We start from the raw sequence: 17,352 nt of genomic DNA, 5'->3' as shown, positions 1-17,352 counted from the left end.
TACTACTAACTTACTTTACTTTACTTCTAACTTACTTTACTTTACTACTAACTTATTTTACTTTACCACTAACTTATTTTACTTTACTTCTAACTTACTTAACTTTACTTTACTACTAACTTACTTTACTTTACTACTAACTTACTTTACTTTACTACTAACTTACTTTACTTTACTACTAACTTACTTTACTTTACTACTAACTTATTTTACTTTACCACTAACTTACTTTACTTAGACACTAACTTATTTTACTTAACTTTACTATCTACTTACTTTATTTTGCCACTAACTTACTTTACTACTAACCTAATTTACGTACAGTACAATAGGGTTGTAACATGTATTGCCATGGTTTCCCCAGGCAGCACTAACTCCAGGAACAGTAGCCATAGAGACGGGAGCGAGTCAGTGCAGCAGAAGACTAAGAAACAGCTGATCAAGGAGAAAATCAGAGAACAGATGATCAAAGCCAAGACCTTCACTATCAAAAGGTGGGATTGACTGGTTGAATGATTGATTAGTTGATCGACTGACTGATTGGTTGATTGATTGTATTTGTATCATTGTCTCTCCAGGACCATGGAGGTGTACCTGCCCATCCGTCAGTTCTTCTACAACCTGGTCCATCCAGAGTACAGCGCTGTAACAGACGTCTATGTTCTAATGTTCCTGGCCGACACCGTCGACTTCATCATCATCGTCTTCGGCTTCTCTGCTTTTGGGGTACGTATGCTGGTCTCTTTTGGGGTACGTATGCTGGTCTCTTTTGGGGTAGGTATGCTGGTCTCTTTTGGGGTATGTATGCTGGTCTCTTTTGGGGTACGTATGCTGGTCTCTTTTGGGGTACGTATGCTGGTCTCTTTTGGGGTAGGTATGCTGGTCTCTTTTGGGGTACGTATGCTGGTCTCTTTTGGGGTACGTATGCTGGTCTCTTTTGGGGTACGTATGCTGGTCTCTTTAGGGGTACGTATGCTGGTCTCTTTTGGGGTACATATGCTGGTCTCTTTTGGGGTACGTATGCTGGTCTCTTTTGGGGTACGTATGCTGGTCTCTTTTGGGGTACGTATGCTGGTCTCTTTAGGGGTACGTATGCTGGTCTCTTTAGGGGTACCTACACTACCGTTCAAAAGTTTGATGTCACTTCGAAATTTCTTTGTTTTTGAAAGAAAATCAAAAAATGTTTGTCTATTAAAATAACATCAAATTGATCAGAAATACAGTGTAGACATTGTTAATGTTGTAAAGGACTATTGTAGCAGGAAACAGTAGATTTGTTATGGAATATCTACATAAGCGTACAGAGGCCCACTATCAGCAACCATCACTCCTGTGTTACAATGGCACGATGTGTTAGTTAGTTTTGGGGTATGTCTAGTGTAGTCTCTTTTGGGGTATGTCTAGTCTCTTTTGGGGTATGTCTAGTCTAGTCTCTTTTGGGGTATGTCTAGTCTCTTTTGGGGTATGTCTATTCTAGTCTCTTTTGGGGTATGTCTAGTCTCTTTTGGGGTATGTCTAGTCTAGTCTCTTTTGGGGTATGTCTGGTCTCTTTTGGGGTATGTCTAGTCTAGTCTCTTTTGGGGTATGTCTATTCTAGTCTCTTTTGGGGTATGTCTAGTCTCTTTTGGGGTATGTCTATTCTAGTCTCTTTTGGGGTATGTCTAGTCTCTTTTTTCAGGTATGTCTAGTCTCTTTTGGGGTTTGTCTAGTCTATTTTGGGGTATGTCTAGTCTAGTCTCTTTTGGGGTATGTCTAGTCTCTTTTGGGGTATGTCTATTCTAGTCTCTTGGGGTATGTCTAGTCTCTTTTGGGGTATGTCTAGTCTAGTCTCTTTTGGGGGTATGTCTAGTCTAGTCTCTTTTGGGGTATGTCTAGTCTCTTTTCAGGTATGTCTAGTCTCTTTTGGGGAATGTCTAGTCTAGTCTCTTTTGGGGAATGTCTAGTCTCTTTTGGGGAATGTCTAGTCTCTTTTCGGGTATGTCTAGTCTAGTTTATTTTCGGGTATGTCTAGTCTCTTTTGGGGTATGTCTATTCTAGTCTCTTTTGGGGTATGTCTAGTCTCTTTTGAGGTATGTCTAGTCTAGTCTCTTTTGGGGTATGTCTAGTCTAGTCTCTTTTGGGGTATGTCTAGTCTCTTTTGAGGTATGTCTAGTCTAGTCTCTTTTGGGGTATGTCTAGTCTCTTTTGAGGTATGTCTAGTCTAGTCTCTTTTGGGGTATGTCTAGTCTCTTTTGAGGTATGTCTAGTGTAGTCTCTTTTGGGGTATGTCTAGTCTAGTCTCTTTTAGGGTATGTCTAGTCTCTTTTGAGGTATGTCTAGTCTAGTCTCTTTTGAGGTATGTCTAGGCTAGTCTCTTTGGGGGTATGTCTAGTCGCTTTTGGGGTATGTCTAGTCTAGTCTCTTTTGGGGTGTGTCTAGTCTAGTCTCTTTTGGGGTATGTCTATTCTAGTCTCTTTTGGGGTATGTCTAGTCTCTTGGGGAATGTCTAGTCTCTTTTGGGGAATGTCTAGTCTCTTTTCGGGTATGTCTAGTCTAGTCTCTTTTCGGGTATGTCTAGTCTAGTCTCTTTTGGGGAATGTCTAGTCTCTTTTCAGGTATGTCTAGTCTAGTCTCTTTTCAGGTATGTCTAGTCTCTTTTCAGGTATGTCTAGTCTCTTTTGGGGAATGTCTAGTCTAGTCTCTTTTGGGGTATGTCTAGTCTCTATTGGGGTTTGTCTAGTCTCTTTTGAGGTATGTCTAGTCTCTTTTGGGGTATGTCTAGTCTAGTCTCTTTTGAGGTATGTCTAGTCTAGTCTCTTTTGGGGTAAGTCTAGTCTCTGTTGCGGTATGTCTAATCTAGTCTCTTTTGAGGTATGTCTAGTCTCTGTTGCAGTATGTCTTGTCTCTGTTGCAGTATGTCTAGTCTCTGTTGCGGTATGTCTAGTCTGGGGTATATACTGTCCTCTGGGGCTAGAGCTATCCACTAACCATATCCCCACTAGGGTTAGAGTTAGTGAAAAGTTAGTTGAAATGTTGACAGTTACTTGAACATTTACCTTATCTTATCTGTCAGAAACTCCGTGGGAGCAGACATCACTTCCTCTTATCTCATCTTTTCTTATCTGTCAGAATCACTCAGTGAGGGCAGACATCACTTCCTCTTTTATCTTATCTTACCTTATCCTTTCTTATCTGTCAGAATCCCTCAGCGAAAGCAGACATCACTTCCTCTTATCTTCTCTTTTCTTATCTGTCAGAATCACTAAGCGAGGGCAGACATCACTTCCTCTTATCTTATCTTTTCTTATCTGTCAGAATCACTCAGCGAGAGCAGACATCACTTCCTCTCTTATCTTATCTTACCTTATCTTTTCTTATCTGTCAGAATCACTCAGCGAGGACAGACATCACTTCCTCTTATCTTATCTTTTCTTATCTGTCAGAATCACTCAGCGAGAGCAGACATCACTTCCTCTTATCTTTTCTTATCTGTCAGAATCACTCCGCGGGAGCAGACATCACTTCCTCTTATCTTAGATTTTCTTATCTGTCAGAATCACTCAGTGAGAGCAGACATCACTTCCTCTTATCTTTTCTTATCTGTCAGAATCACTCAGCGAGAGCAGACATCACTTCCTCTTATCTTTTCTTATCTGTCAGAATCACTCAGCGAGAGCAGACATCACATCACTTCCTCTCTTATCTTATCTTATGTTTTCTTATCTGTCATAATCACTCAGCGAGAGCAGACATCACTTCCTCTTATCTTATCTTATCTTTTCTTATCTGTCAGAATCACTCAGCGAGAGCAGACATCACTTCCTCTTATCTTTTCTTATCTTTTCTTATCTGTCAGAATCACTCAGCGAGAGCAGACATCACTTAGTCTTATCTTATCTTATCTTTTCTTATCTGTCAGAATCACTCAGCGAGAGCGGACATCACTTCCTCTTATCTGATCTTATCTTTTCTTATCTGTCAGAATCACTCAGCGAGAGCAGACATCACTTCCCCTCTTATCTTATCTTTACTTATCTGTCAGAAACACTCTGCGGGAGCAGACATCACTTCATCTCTTACCTTATATTTTCTTATCTGTCAGAAACACTCCGCGGGAGCAGACATCACTTCTTCTTATCTTACCTTATCTTTTATAATCCTTTTTGTCAGAAACACTCCGCGGGAGCAGACATCACGTCGTCCCTGTCGGAGGACCAGGTTCCCGGAGCCTTCCTGGTGATGGTACTGATCCAGTTTGGGACCATGGTGGTGGACCGGGCCCTGTACCTCAAGAAGACAGTGCTGGGGAAGGTCATCTTCCAGGTGATCCTGGTGTTCGGGATCCACTTCTGGATGTTCTTCATCCTGCCCGGAGTCACTGAGAGGTTAATACTCACCTTGTGGAGTAAATTAGTTAATACATGTGATTTATTGGGTTGATTTAATACATTTGTTGTTGAATTAGTTCATTTGGTAAACATATATGGACTGGGTCAGATCTCCTTAGGGGGGGTAGGGGCCTCGTGATTGATTAAGGATGTATCATTAGTATCCGTGTTTGTCAGTAGTAACCTTGCTTAATTAACAGTATTTATACCTCTGTCCACTTTGCAGGCGTTTCAATGAGAACACAGTAGCCAAGCTATGGTACTGTATCAAGTGTATCTACTTTGGGCTGTCAGCCTATCAGATCCGCTGTGGCTACCCCACCAGAGTCCTGGGTAACTTCCTCACCAAGAGCTACAACTACGCCAACCTCTTCCTGTTTCAAGGGTGAGTTAGGACAAGGGGGTTCCCCAACTTTATTTTGGGGCCACAGACCAACTCTTCTGGTTTCTACGGTGAGTTAGGACAAGGGGTTCCCCAGCTTTATTTTGGTGCCACAGACCAACTCTTCTGGTTTCTAAGGTGAGTTAGGACAAGGGGGTTCCCCAACTTTATTTTGGGGGCCACAGACCAACTACGTCAACCACTTCCTGTTTCAAGGGTGAGTTAGGACAGGGGGTTCCGCAAAATGTATTTTGGGGGCCACAGACCAATTCTTCTGGTTTCTAAGGTGAGTTAGGACAAGGGGTTCCCCAGCTTTATTTTGGGGCCACAGACCAACTCTTCTGGTTTCTAAGGTGAGTTAGGACAAGGGGTTCCCCAGCTTTATTTTGGGGCCACATACCAACTCTTCTGGTTGTAGGATTGGTGTAGGATTGGGGGAAATAAGCTTTTAAACCTGCAAAATGTTCTCTCTGGCAACAAGAGGGGAGGGAACAGTGCTTGTTCCCATAGAAATAGACGTGGTGTGGGATGGGGGGGGGGGGGGGGATGTTCCCCAATGACGGAAAGGGGGGGCCTGAGTGAAAACGTTTGGGAACCTCTGCTCTAAACTTGTTCCTCGCCAAATTAATTCAATCTGTTGTAGCAAGGAACCTGGAACCTGGTCAGGTTCCCTGCATTAGGACCCAAGTTTGGGAAACATTGAGTTAGGTCACTGTAGGGTGTAGTAGGACATTCAACTCACACATTCAACATACAGAAGAAAATCACTATTGTATAGTGTTGTAAGTCTCAAATTACACTCTATTCCCTTTATAGTGTGACCCAGTGTACTTGAGTCCAGGAATCTGACTTGACTTGTGACACAAGTCACAATTAAACTGTATTTGAGAAATAGGCTGTGATTTGAGAGCCAGTGTCACAACACTGTGTGTGTTTGTGTGCGTTCTCCCCTTCCAGGTTCCGTCTGATCCCGTTCCTGACTGAGCTGCGTGCGGTGATGGACTGGGTCTGGACCGACACCTCTCTGTCTTTATCCTCTTGGATCTGTGTGGAAGACATCTACGCTCACATCTTCGTCCTCAAGTGCTGGAGGGAGTCAGAAAGGGTAGGTTGCGTATCCTCCTTGTTCATGTGTCTGTGGGACCAACAGGGTTCGTACACGAGCTCTGCCCACTGCGTCACAAGAATGTGTTAGCTTAGCCCACTCAGCTAAAACCTAGAGAAGGCCCAGTGTTAGCTTAGCCCACTCAGCTAAAACCTAGAGAAGGCCCAGTGTTAGCTTAGCCCACTCAGCTAGAACCTAGAGAAGGCCCAGTGTTAGCTTAGCCCACTCAGCTAGAACCTAGAGAAGGCCCAGTGTTAGCTTAGCCCACTCAGCTAGAACCTAGAGAAGGCCCAGTGTTAGCTTAGCCTACTCAGCTAGAACCTAGAGAAGGCCCAGTGTTAGCTTAGCCCACTCAGCTAGAACCTAGAGGCCCAGTGTTAGCTTAGCCCACTCAGCTAGAACCTAGAGAAGGCCCAGTGTTAGCTTAGCCCACTCAGCTAAAACCTAGAGAAGGCCCAGTGTTAGCTTAGCCCACTCAGCTAGAACCTAGAGAAGGCCCAGTGTTAGCTTAGCCCACTCAGCTAGAACCTAGAGAAGGCCCAGTGTTAGCTTAGCCCACTCAGCTAAAACCTAGAGAAGGCCCAGTGTTAGCTTAGCCCACTCAGCTAGAACCTAGAGAAGGCCCAGTGTTAGCTTAGCCCACTCAGCTAGAACCTAGAGAAGGCCCAGTGTTAGCTTAGCCCACTCAGCTAGAACCTAGAGAAGGCCCAGTGTTAGCTTAGCCCACTCAGCTAGAACTTAGAGGCCCAGTGTTAGCTTAGCCCACTCAGCTAGAACCTAGAGGCCCAGTGTTAGCTTAGCCCACTCAGCTAAAACCTAGAGAAGGCCCAGTGTTAGCTTAGCCCACTCAGCTAAAACCTAGAGAAGGCCCAGTGTTAGCTTAGCCCACTCAGCTAAAACCTAGAGGCCCAGTGTTAGCTTAGCCCACTCAGCTAAAACCTAGAGAAGGCCCAGTGTTAGCTTAGCCCACTCAGCTAGAACCTAGAGAAGGCCCAGTGTTAGCTTAGCCCACTCAGCTAGAACCTAGAGAAGGCCCAGTGTTAGCTTAGCCCACTCAGCTAGAACCTAGAGAAGGCCCAGTGTTAGCTTAGCCCACTCAGCTAGAACCTAGAGAAGGCCCAGTGTTAGCTTAGCCCACTCAGCTAAAACCTAGAGAAGGCCCAGTGTTAGCTTAGCCCACTCAGCTAGAACCTAGAGAAGGCCCAGTGTTAGCTTAGCCCACTCAGCTAGAACCTAGAGAAGGCCCAGTGTTAGCTTAGCCCACTCAGCTAGAACTTAGAGGCCCAGTGTTAGCTTAGCCCACTCAGCTAGAACCTAGAGGCCCAGTGTTAGCTTAGCCCACTCAGCTAAAACCTAGAGAAGGCCCAGTGTTAGCTTAGCCCACTCAGCTAAAACCTAGAGAAGGCCCAGTGTTAGCTTAGCCCACTCAGCTAAAACCTAGAGGCCCAGTGTTAGCTTAGCCCACTCAGCTAAAACCTAGAGAAGGCCCAGTGTTAGCTTAGCCCACTCAGCTAGAACCTAGAGAAGGCCCAGTGTTAGCTTAGCCCACTCAGCTAGAACCTAGAGAAGGCCCAGTGTTAGCTTAGCCCACTCAGCTAGAACCTAGAGAAGGCCCAGTGTTAGCTTAGCCCACTCAGCTAGAACCTAGAGAAGGCCCAGTGTTAGCTTAGCCCACTCAGCTAAAACCTAGAGAAGGCCCAGTGTTAGCTTAGCCCACTCAGCTAGAACCTAGAGAAGGCCCAGTGTTAGCTTAGCCCACTCAGCTAGAACCTAGAGAAGGCCCAGTGTTAGCTTAGCCCACTCAGCTAAAACCTAGAGAAGGCCCAGTGTTAGCTTAGCCCACTCAGCTAGAACCTAGAGAAGGCCCAGTGTTAGCTTAGCCCACTCAGCTAGAACCTAGAGAAGGCCCAGTGTTAGCTTAGCCCACTCAGCTAGAACCTAGAGAAGGCCCAGTGTTAGCTTAGCCCACTCAGCTAGAACTTAGAGGCCCAGTGTTAGCTTAGCCCACTCAGCTAGAACCTAGAGGCCCAGTGTTAGCTTAGCCCACTCAGCTAAAACCTAGAGAAGGCCCAGTGTTAGCTTAGCCCACTCAGCTAAAACCTAGAGAAGGCCCAGTGTTAGCTTAGCCCACTCAGCTAAAACCTAGAGGCCCAGTGTTAGCTTAGCCCACTCAGCTAAAACCTAGAGAAGGCCCAGTGTTAGCTTAGCCCACTCAGCTAGAACCTAGAGAAGGCCCAGTGTTAGCTTAGCCCACTCAGCTAGAACCTAGAGAAGGCCCACCACTGCCTGTTTTTGTTTTGTTTTTTTTATATACATTTTTCCACAAGCTGCATTTGTGTTGCAAAGTTAGATTTGATTGAAACTTTAGCTCTGGTAGTTTAGACTTCAGGTCTACAGCTCTTCAGGTCTAAGGCAAGATTACCCAGATAACCATGGACAGGGGAGGATACAATCCACTCATCATGGGAGCGTGGTCACCGAACCAACCACCTTACATCACATAACTCTATGCATGCATCCCAAATGGCACCCTATTCCCTATACAGTGCACTACTTTTGACCCCAAATGGAACCCTATTCCCTATATAGTGCACTACTTTAGACCAGAGCCCATTGCACCCTATTCCCTATAAAGTGCACTACTTTTGACCAGGACCCACTGGCACCATATTGCGTATGGACTATTTGGGCCCTGGTCACTTTATACGGCACAAGGGTGCCATTTCAGTGGTATCCTCAGTCCATAACTATAGTCCTCCTCTCCAGTGGTATCCTCAGTCCATAACTATAGTCCTCTCCTCTCCAGTGGTATCCTCAGTCCATAACTATAGTCCTCTCCTCTCCAGTGGTATCCTCAGTCCATAACTATAGTCCTCTCCTCTCCAGTGGTATCCTCAGTCCATAACTATAGTCCTCTCCTCTCCAGTGGTATCCTCAGTCCATAACTATAGTCCTCCTCTCCAGTGGTATCCTCAGTCCATAACTATAGTCCTCTCCTCTCCAGTGGTATCCTCAGTCCATAACTATAGTCCTCCTCTCCAGTGGTATCCTCAGTCCATAACTATAGTCCTCTCCTCTCCAGTGGTATCCTCAGTCCATAACTATAGTCCTCTCCTCTCCAGTGGTATCCTCAGTCCATAACTATAGTCCTCCTCTCCAGTGGTATCCTCAGTCCATAACTATAGTCCTCTCCTCTCCAGTGGTATCCTCAGTCCATAACTATAGTCCTCTCCTCTCCAGTGGTATCCTCAGTCCATAACTATAGTCCTCTCCTCTCCAGTGGTATCCTCAGTCCATAACTATAGTCCTCCTCTCCAGTGGTATCCTCAGTCCATAACTATAGTCCTCTCCTCTCCAGTGGTATCCTCAGTCCATAACTATAGTCCTCCTCTCCAGTGGTATCCTCAGTCCATAACTATAGTCCTCTCCTCTCCAGTGGTATCCTCAGTCCATAACTATAGTCCTCTCCTCTCCAGTGGTATCCTCAGTCCATAACTATAGTCCTCCTCTCCAGTGGTATCCTCAGTCCATAACTATAGTCCTGCTCTCCTGTCCAGTGGTATCCTCAGTCCATAACTATAGTCCTGCTCTCCTCTCCAGTGGTATCCTCAGTCCATAACTATAGTCCTCTCGTCTCCAGTGGTATCCTCAGTCCATAACTATAGTCCTCTCCTCTCCAGTGGTATCCTCAGTCCATAACTATAGTCCTCTCCTCTCCAGTGGTATCCTCATTCCATAACTATAGTCCTCCTCTCCTCTCCAGTGGTATCCTTAGTCCATAACTATAGTCCTCCTCTCCAGTGGTATCCTCAGCCCATAACTATAGTCCTCCTCTCCAGTGGTATCCTTAGTCCATAACTATAGTCCTCTCCTCTCCAGTGGTATCCTCAGTCCATAACTATAGTCCTCCTCTCCAGTGGTATCCTCAGTCCATAACTATTGTCCTCTCCTCTCCAGTGGTATCCTTAGTCCATAACTATAGTCCTCTCCTCTCCAGTGGTATCCTCAGTCCATAACTATAGTCCTCTCCTCTCCAGTGGTATCCTTAGTCCATAACTATAGTCCTCCTCTCCAGTGGTATCCTCAGTCCATAACTATTGTCCTCTCCTCTCCAGTGGTATCCTTAGTCCATAACTATAGTCCTCTCCTCTCCAGTGGTATCCTCAGTCCATAACTATAGTCCTCTCCTCTCCAGTGGTATCCTCAGTCCATAACTATAGTCCTCCTCTCCAGTGGTATCCTCAGCCCATAACTATAGTCCTCTCCTCTCCAGTGGTATCCTTAGTCCATAACTATAGTCCTCCTCTCCTCTTCAGAGGTATCCTCAGTCCATAACTATAGTCCTGCTCTCCCCCTACCCTCCAGAGATACCCCCAGCCGCGAGGCCAGGCGAAGAAGCCGGTGGTGAAGTATGGGATGGGAGGGATGATCGTCATGCTTCTGATCTGTATCATCTGGTTCCCTCTACTCTTCATGTCTCTGGTCAAGTCTGTGGTGGGGGTGGTCAACAAACCACTGGACGTCTCCTTCTCCATCACCCTGGCCGGGTTCCAGGTACTGTAACAGAACTAAGGCTCGGCTCTGCTACTGATAGGTCCATCAGTTGCTCGGGTTCGAGATTAATCCGTCTGTCCGTCAGTCAGACAGACAGTCCAGTCTAGTTTTACATTATTTGTGCATTATGGGTACATTGGAATTGACCCAGCCTGTTTTTGTGACTTGCTGTTCTGTAGATTACATCCTAAATTGTGTTTTCCAGCCCATAGAGATAGTTAGAGAACTCATCAATGTAGCTGTGCCATTGTGGCGTTTGTGACAGCACCCACGATTAAAATCTCCATTGTGAAATAGTCAATTTACTTATTATTATTATTATTATTGTAAAGCTAATATTGGCGATTTATAGCCACCTGTCCATGCTAAAACAGTTTACACCAGAGATGAGTCCTCTAACTAAGTCCATATTTTCCAGCCCATCTTCACAATGAGTGCTCAGCAGAACCAGCTCAGAGAAGTCTCCAACCATGAATTCCATAACACATTCATGAGGTCATACCTCAGCGATCCTGTAAGTGCACGGTTACAAGTATTTTATGCAACTACTATATGTCTTGTCTCACTGGGATGGGTGGGCCGAGCACAGGGTAAATCTCCATTGTAACACGTAGACAATATTCTCATCCCTCCTGTCCTCTGTACAGGAAGCGATGCAGTGGTTGGAGTCCTACATGCCAGAGGACCTGACCATAGCTGAGTTGGAGGGCAGCTCTAACAGTCTGTGGACCATCAGTCCTCCCAGTAGAACTAACATCATGAAGATGCTCAGCTCCAAGGAGCAGTTCCCCATCACTGTAGCTTGGTCTATCCAGCGGTAAGAACAGTTCCCCATCACTGTAGCTTTGTCTGTCCAATGGTAAGAACAGTTCCCCATCACTGTAGCTTGGTCTATCCAATGGTAAGAACAGTTCCCCATCACTGTAGCTTGGTCTATCCAATGGTAAGAACAGTTCCCCATCACTGTAGCTTGGTCTATCCAGCGGTAAGAACAGTTCCCCATCACTGTAGCTTTGTCTGTCCAATGGTAAGAACAGTTCCCCATCACTGTAGCTTGGTCTATCCAATGGTAAGAACAGTTCCCCATCACTGTAGCTTGGTCTATCCAATGGTAAGAACAGTCCCCCATCACTGTAGCTTGGTCTATCCAATGGTAAGAACAGTTCCCCATCACTGTAGCTTGGTCTATCCAATGGTAAGAACAGTTCCCCATCACTGTAGCTTGGTCTATCCAGCGGTAAGAACAGTTCCCCATCACTGTAGCTTGGTCTATCCAGTGGTAAGAACAGTTCCCCATCACTGTAGCTTGGTCTATCCAGCGGTAAGAACAGTTCCCCATCACTGTAGCTTGGTCTGTCCAATGGTAAGAACAGTTCCCCATCACTGTAGCTTGGTCTGTCCAATGGTAAGAACAGTCCCCCATTACCGTAGTGTAGAGCAAAGTAAAGTAGAGTAAATTAGAGTAGAGTTGAGTAGAGTAGTGTAGTGTAGAGTAAAGTAGAGTAGAGTAGAGTAGAGTAGTGTAGAGTAGAGTAGAGTAGAGTAGAGTAGAGTAGAGTAGAGTAGAGTAGAGTAGAGTAAAGTACACATTGGACAGCATTGCACATCATTGCACAGCATTGGACATCATTGCACAGCATTGCACATCATTGCACAGCATTGCACAGCATTGCACAGCATTGCACATGTAACCGATGTGAAACGGCTAGCTAGTTAACGGTGGTGCACGCCAATAGTGTTTCGATCGGTGACATCACTCACTCTGAGACCTTGAAGTAGTGGTTCCCCTTGCTCTGCAAGGACCGCGGCTTTTGTGGAGCGATGGGTAACGATGCTTCGAGGGTGACTGTTGATGTGTGCAGAGGGTCCCTGGTTCGAGCCCAGGTTGGGGCGAGGAGAGGGACGGAAGCTATACTGTTACACACATCATCATTGCAAATCATTGGGAGCCTGACGAACTGGGCCGAGGCGCCGGAGCCTGACGAACTGGTCCGAGGCGCGGGAGCCTGACGAGTAGTCTATTTCAGAAGAACAGATGTTCTGAGTTGTCCTTATTTTAGGCCCTAATCTGGCTATGCCATATGGCTGTGAGCAACACTAGTTCATTTAGCAGACAAGATTTGCTTAGAATTCCGTGGCATTCTTTTATAGTATGAAGAATACAATTGAACATAGCTGAATAAAATATAAAACGATTTGAGGGAGTGTGCACGTGGCTGTTCTGTGTTGGTTAACAAAGAAACAGGTCCTTCTATGTGCTTAATTTAGAGTTATTTATGTAACTTTAGTTGTGATACAAATGTTGGGCTTATATTTAGATGTTTTATACATTCTAAGGCTGCATGATGTGACTCTAATGATGATTTGAAAAAATACGCTATTTTATTTTTGCGCTGGCTGCACACACTTCATCAGTCTCTCATTCATAATTTGACAAGCACTTGATAATGCCTCAAATTTCCTAGCAGCTTCCCCTTTGTGTGGCCCCTAAAACAATCCATGTCTTACACACACAGACAGGGACACACACAAATGCATTGTATTGTTGTATGGTGGTATTGTACATATTCTATGTTATATGATATTGTCTTTGATTTTCTGTGATGTAAATGCCTTAATGTGTTTTTGTTCTTGCTGGACCCCAGGAAGAGTAGCCGCTTCCTTAGCAGGAACTAATGCGGATCCATAATAAACCCCAGGAAGAGTAGCTGCTGCCTTGGCAGGAACTAATGGGGATCCATAATAAACCCCAGAAAGAGTAGCTGCTGCCTTGGCAGGAACTAACGGGGATCCATAATAAACCCCAGGAAGAGTAGCTGCTGCCTTGGCAGGAACTAACGGGGATCCATAATAAACCCCAGGAAGAGTAGCTGCTGCCTTGGCAGGAACTAACGGGGATCCATAATAAACCCCAGGAAGAGTAGCTGCTGCCTTGGCAGGAACTAACGGGGATCCATAATAAACCCCAGGAAGAGTAGCTGCTGCCTTGGCAGGAACTAATGGGGATCCATAATAAACCCCAGGAAGAGTAGCTGCTGCCTTGGCAGGAACTAACGGGGATCCATAATAAACCCCAGGAAGAGTAGCTGCTGCCTTGGCAGGAACTAACGGGGATCCATAATAAACCCCAGGAAGAGTAGCTGCTGCCTTGGCAGGAACTAACGGGGATCCATAATAAACCCCAGGAAGAGTAGCTGCTGCTAATGGGGATCCATAATAAATACAAATTATGGCCAAGTCAGACTATGTATGCAGTGAATGATCAGGCCAAGATGTTCTGTATTGTCTGAAACAGGAACCCGACTCTGGGAGCGAAGGCTGAGTTTTCTACGGGGAAGAAGGTGATGTTTCTGGATGATAAAACCAAGCTGGAGCTATTCCTACTGCTCAATGGGACCAGAAAAGATGGAGTGTGAGTGTACTTTTAATTCATGGATTTGTCAATTAAACAATTCAAACAACAAAAAAATCGAACTATTTTTATTTTAAAAACTAATCTGAAATATTAGTGACTGTATTCCCTTCCCGGATGTTAGTAACAGCCTGTTGTATTCCTCTGTCGCCAGGGTGATAAAACATGGCTTCCAACGGTATCTCCGAGCCCCTACTGACTCTGAGGCCAAACCCATAGAACAGCTGTCTACAGGTAAAGCTGCATTTAAACATCTCAATACACTTTACACCAATATACAATAAAATACATTTAAAAAACAAGACATCAGTCTAACACTTATCTTTATATCTGACTTTCATGATGGTTATGTTGTAATGTTGTTAGTTGTCAATTATCTTGTCTTTATTGTGTTAATTGCTTGTTGTCAGTAGTGTTATAGCGTAGGGTTTGAATCAATCCGTATCGTGGAAGTTCTGCGCTATAGTGCAATTGAAATTTAAAGGCAATGTTCCCGCGTTTGTGGAGACTGCATTCACGGTAAACGCTCAATTGGAAATGACCTTTAAATTTAAAATGGCGCTATAGAATCGAGCTGTGTTTGTTGTCAATCATGTTATTTTGAAGCCAAAAGGCACCTTTTCCACATTGTGTGGACTAAAGTTTTTCTTATTCTACTCTTATAGACGTGTTTATGAACATTAAAAACACAATGGTATTATATTCCATTCTATTCTATTCCTCCAGAGGAAGTAGCCATCACTTTGGCATTGGAGCGTTTACATAACGACTCAGAGGGGGTCCAGGAGTGGTGGATCGTGAACCAGACTAGTCCGGGAAAGATCAACGTTCGTAGCCCCAAGAATCTGTACAACGCTGGGCTGGAGCTCTATGTCTTCAGCGATCAGGTCAGCCCTCCTAGTCTGGGCTTTCTGGCTGGATACGGGTGAGTAGAACAAACATAGCATAGCATCACATAAAATCACATCTAACACACGTGTGAAATCTCTACCCTGGCAGTGTTTGCTAGCTAGCCCATCATTTTCTCATAAGCCCAACATTTTTGTTTTAACACTTTTGATAAAGAAAGTGTCCTCCCTATCAACTAGCTGTCAGTGTCCTCCCTATCAGCTAGCTGTCAGTTTCGGTGTCCTCCCTATCAGCTAGCTGTCAGTGTCAGTGTCCTCCCTATCGGCTAGCTGTCAGTGTCGGTGTCCTCCCTATCAGCTAGCTGTCAGTGTCAGTGTCCTCCCTATCGGCTAGCTGTCAGTGTCAGTGTCCTCCCTATCGGCTAGCTGTCAGTGTCAGTGTCCTCCCTATCGGCTAGCTGTCACTTTCGGTGTCCTCCCTATCAGCTAGCTGTCAGTGTCAGTGTCCTCCCTATCAGCTAGCTGTCAGTGTCAGTGTCCTCCCTATCGGCTAGCTGTCAGTGTCAATGTCCTCCCTATCAGCTAGCTGTCAGTGTCAGTGTCCTCCCTATCAGCTAGCTGTCAGTGTCCTCCCTATCGGCTAGCTGTCAGTGTCCTCCCTATCGGCTAGCTGTCAGTGTCCTCCCTATCGGCTAGCTGTCAGTGTCCTCCCTATCGGCTAGCTGTCAGTGTCCTCCCTATCGGCTAGCTGTCAGTTCCCTTCCTATCAACTAGCTGTCAGTGTCCTCCCTATCGGCTAGCTGTCGGTGTCAGTGTCCTCCCTATCGGCTAGCTGTCGGTGTCAGTGTCCTCCCTATCAGCTAGCTATTAGTGTCAGTGTCCTCCCTATCAGCTAGCTATTAGTGTCAGTGTCCTCCCTATCGGCTAGCTGTCGGTGTCAGTGTCCTCCCTATCAGCTAGCTGTCAGTGTCAGTGTCCTCCCTATCGGCTAGCTGTCAGTGTCAGTGTCCACCCTATCAGCTAGCTGTCAGTGTCAGTGTCCTCCCTATCAGCTAGATGTCAGTGTCAGTGTCCTCCCTATCAGCTAGATGTCAGTGTCAGTGTCCTCCCTATCAGCTAGATGTCAGTGTCAGTGTCCTCCCCTCCCAAGGGTTAGAAGACTTGTTTCCATGGTGGTCCTCTATTGGTTGCAGGGCAAAAACAAGTGACATGGGCACTCATCAAGTTCAATTATATACACTTCATATACAAAAGCATGTGGACACCCCTTCAAATTCTACACCGCTTCAATCCAGGTCTTCAAATCACTTAGAGACATACCCAGAAAGATTCTCAACTTTTGTAAATTAGATATTTGTGTATTTCATTTTCAAAACATTTGCAAAAAAAAAATCTAAAAACAAGTTTTCACTTTGCCATTATTTGGGTATTGTTTGTAGTTGGGTGAGGGAAAAAATGAATTTAATGTTGAATTTAGACTGTAAACAACAAAATGTGGAATAAGTCAAGGAGTATGCATACTTTCTGAAGGCTTAATTACAGTATCTCCTTATCTCTTCCTCTCCTCCAGGATCATGGGTCTGTACGCCTCTGTGGTGCTCGTCATCGGTAAGTTCGTCCGTGAGTTCTTCAGCGGTATCTCTCACACCATCATGTTCGAGGAGCTGCCCAACGTGGACCGCATCCTGAAGCTCTGCACCGACATCTTCCTGGTCCGAGAGACGGGAGAGCTGGACCTGGAGGAAGACATGTACGCTAAACTCATCTTCCTCTATCGCTCGCCTGAGACTATGATCAAATGGACCAGGGAAAAGACTCAGTGAGCTTAGCTGTAAAAGGCTAGAAGTTTCAATCCCCTTTCAATGTGGATAGAAGTTTAAAAGTATTAACCTCCCACTGGTCTCTGGGATGTTGAAGTTATGGATGGACTCGATCAGTCCAGACAGACCGTTTTTTGCTGACACTTTAGTCAGTTCTTAACTGTTAGTCATTTTTATGGAAGTAGACCTCCGAGGAGGAAGGAAGGGCCAAAGCTTGCCGGCCCCTGTTGCAACTAAAAAAAGAAACACTGGGTTCTTCGATTTCATTTCAGCAAGCCATGACACCGACCATCTCAGATTTTTCTGAAATAGTCTGTAGTTTGATAAAGATGATATAAACATTCCTGCAACATTATTTTGTTGAAAGACAATTTGAAATCTGAGAAATTAAGCTAATTGATTGCACACAAATCATCAATTTCAATTTAAATACCAAACATCCAATTTGGACCAAACCACTTATTTGGATTTGTTTGGTGGGGGTATAAACATCTAGTTTATACCACATGTACCCACAGCCAAACATCACCCCCAACTCCCCATCCCATTCCCCCAGCACAACATCACCCCCAACTCCCCATCCCATTCCCCCCAGCACATCACCCCCAACTCCCCATCCCATTCCCCCCCAGCCAAACATCACCCCCAACTCCCCATCCCATTCCCCCCCAGCCCAACATCACCCCCAACTCCCCATCCCATTCCCCCTCCAGCCCAACATCACCCCCAACTCCCCATCCCATTCCCCCCCAGCCCAACATCACCCCCAACTCCCCATCCCATTCCCCCTCCAGCCAAACATCACCCCCAACTCCCCATCCCATTCCCCCCCAGCCCAACATCACCCCCAACTCCCCATCCCAT

At 45.6% G+C, this 17,352-nt stretch overlaps 1 protein-coding gene across 1 annotated transcript in view; it reads left to right on the top strand.

Annotated features, from left to right (window-relative positions):
• LOC110531049 (piezo-type mechanosensitive ion channel component 2) overlaps window positions 1-17,102 on the top strand; it is a 191,056-nt gene extending 173,954 nt beyond the window's left edge. Inside the window, exons 46-57 of the mRNA XM_036986896.1 lie at window positions 365-494; window positions 579-726; window positions 4,150-4,364; window positions 4,594-4,752; window positions 5,707-5,854; window positions 10,220-10,408; window positions 10,827-10,922; window positions 11,056-11,225; window positions 13,704-13,820; window positions 13,975-14,054; window positions 14,547-14,745; window positions 16,239-17,102. Of these exons, the coding sequence (XP_036842791.1) occupies window positions 365-494; window positions 579-726; window positions 4,150-4,364; window positions 4,594-4,752; window positions 5,707-5,854; window positions 10,220-10,408; window positions 10,827-10,922; window positions 11,056-11,225; window positions 13,704-13,820; window positions 13,975-14,054; window positions 14,547-14,745; window positions 16,239-16,491 (1,904 nt within the window). The 3' untranslated portion in view covers window positions 16,492-17,102. The remainder of the gene's footprint in view (window positions 1-364; window positions 495-578; window positions 727-4,149; window positions 4,365-4,593; window positions 4,753-5,706; window positions 5,855-10,219; window positions 10,409-10,826; window positions 10,923-11,055; window positions 11,226-13,703; window positions 13,821-13,974; window positions 14,055-14,546; window positions 14,746-16,238) is intronic.
• The last annotated feature ends 250 nt before the right edge of the window (window positions 17,103-17,352 follow it).

This window comes from Oncorhynchus mykiss, chromosome 8, assembly GCF_013265735.2.
Source record: "Oncorhynchus mykiss isolate Arlee chromosome 8, USDA_OmykA_1.1, whole genome shotgun sequence".
Taxonomy (NCBI): Eukaryota; Metazoa; Chordata; class Actinopteri; order Salmoniformes; family Salmonidae; genus Oncorhynchus; species Oncorhynchus mykiss.
This window is presented reverse-complemented; position numbering and strand designations above follow the sequence as displayed.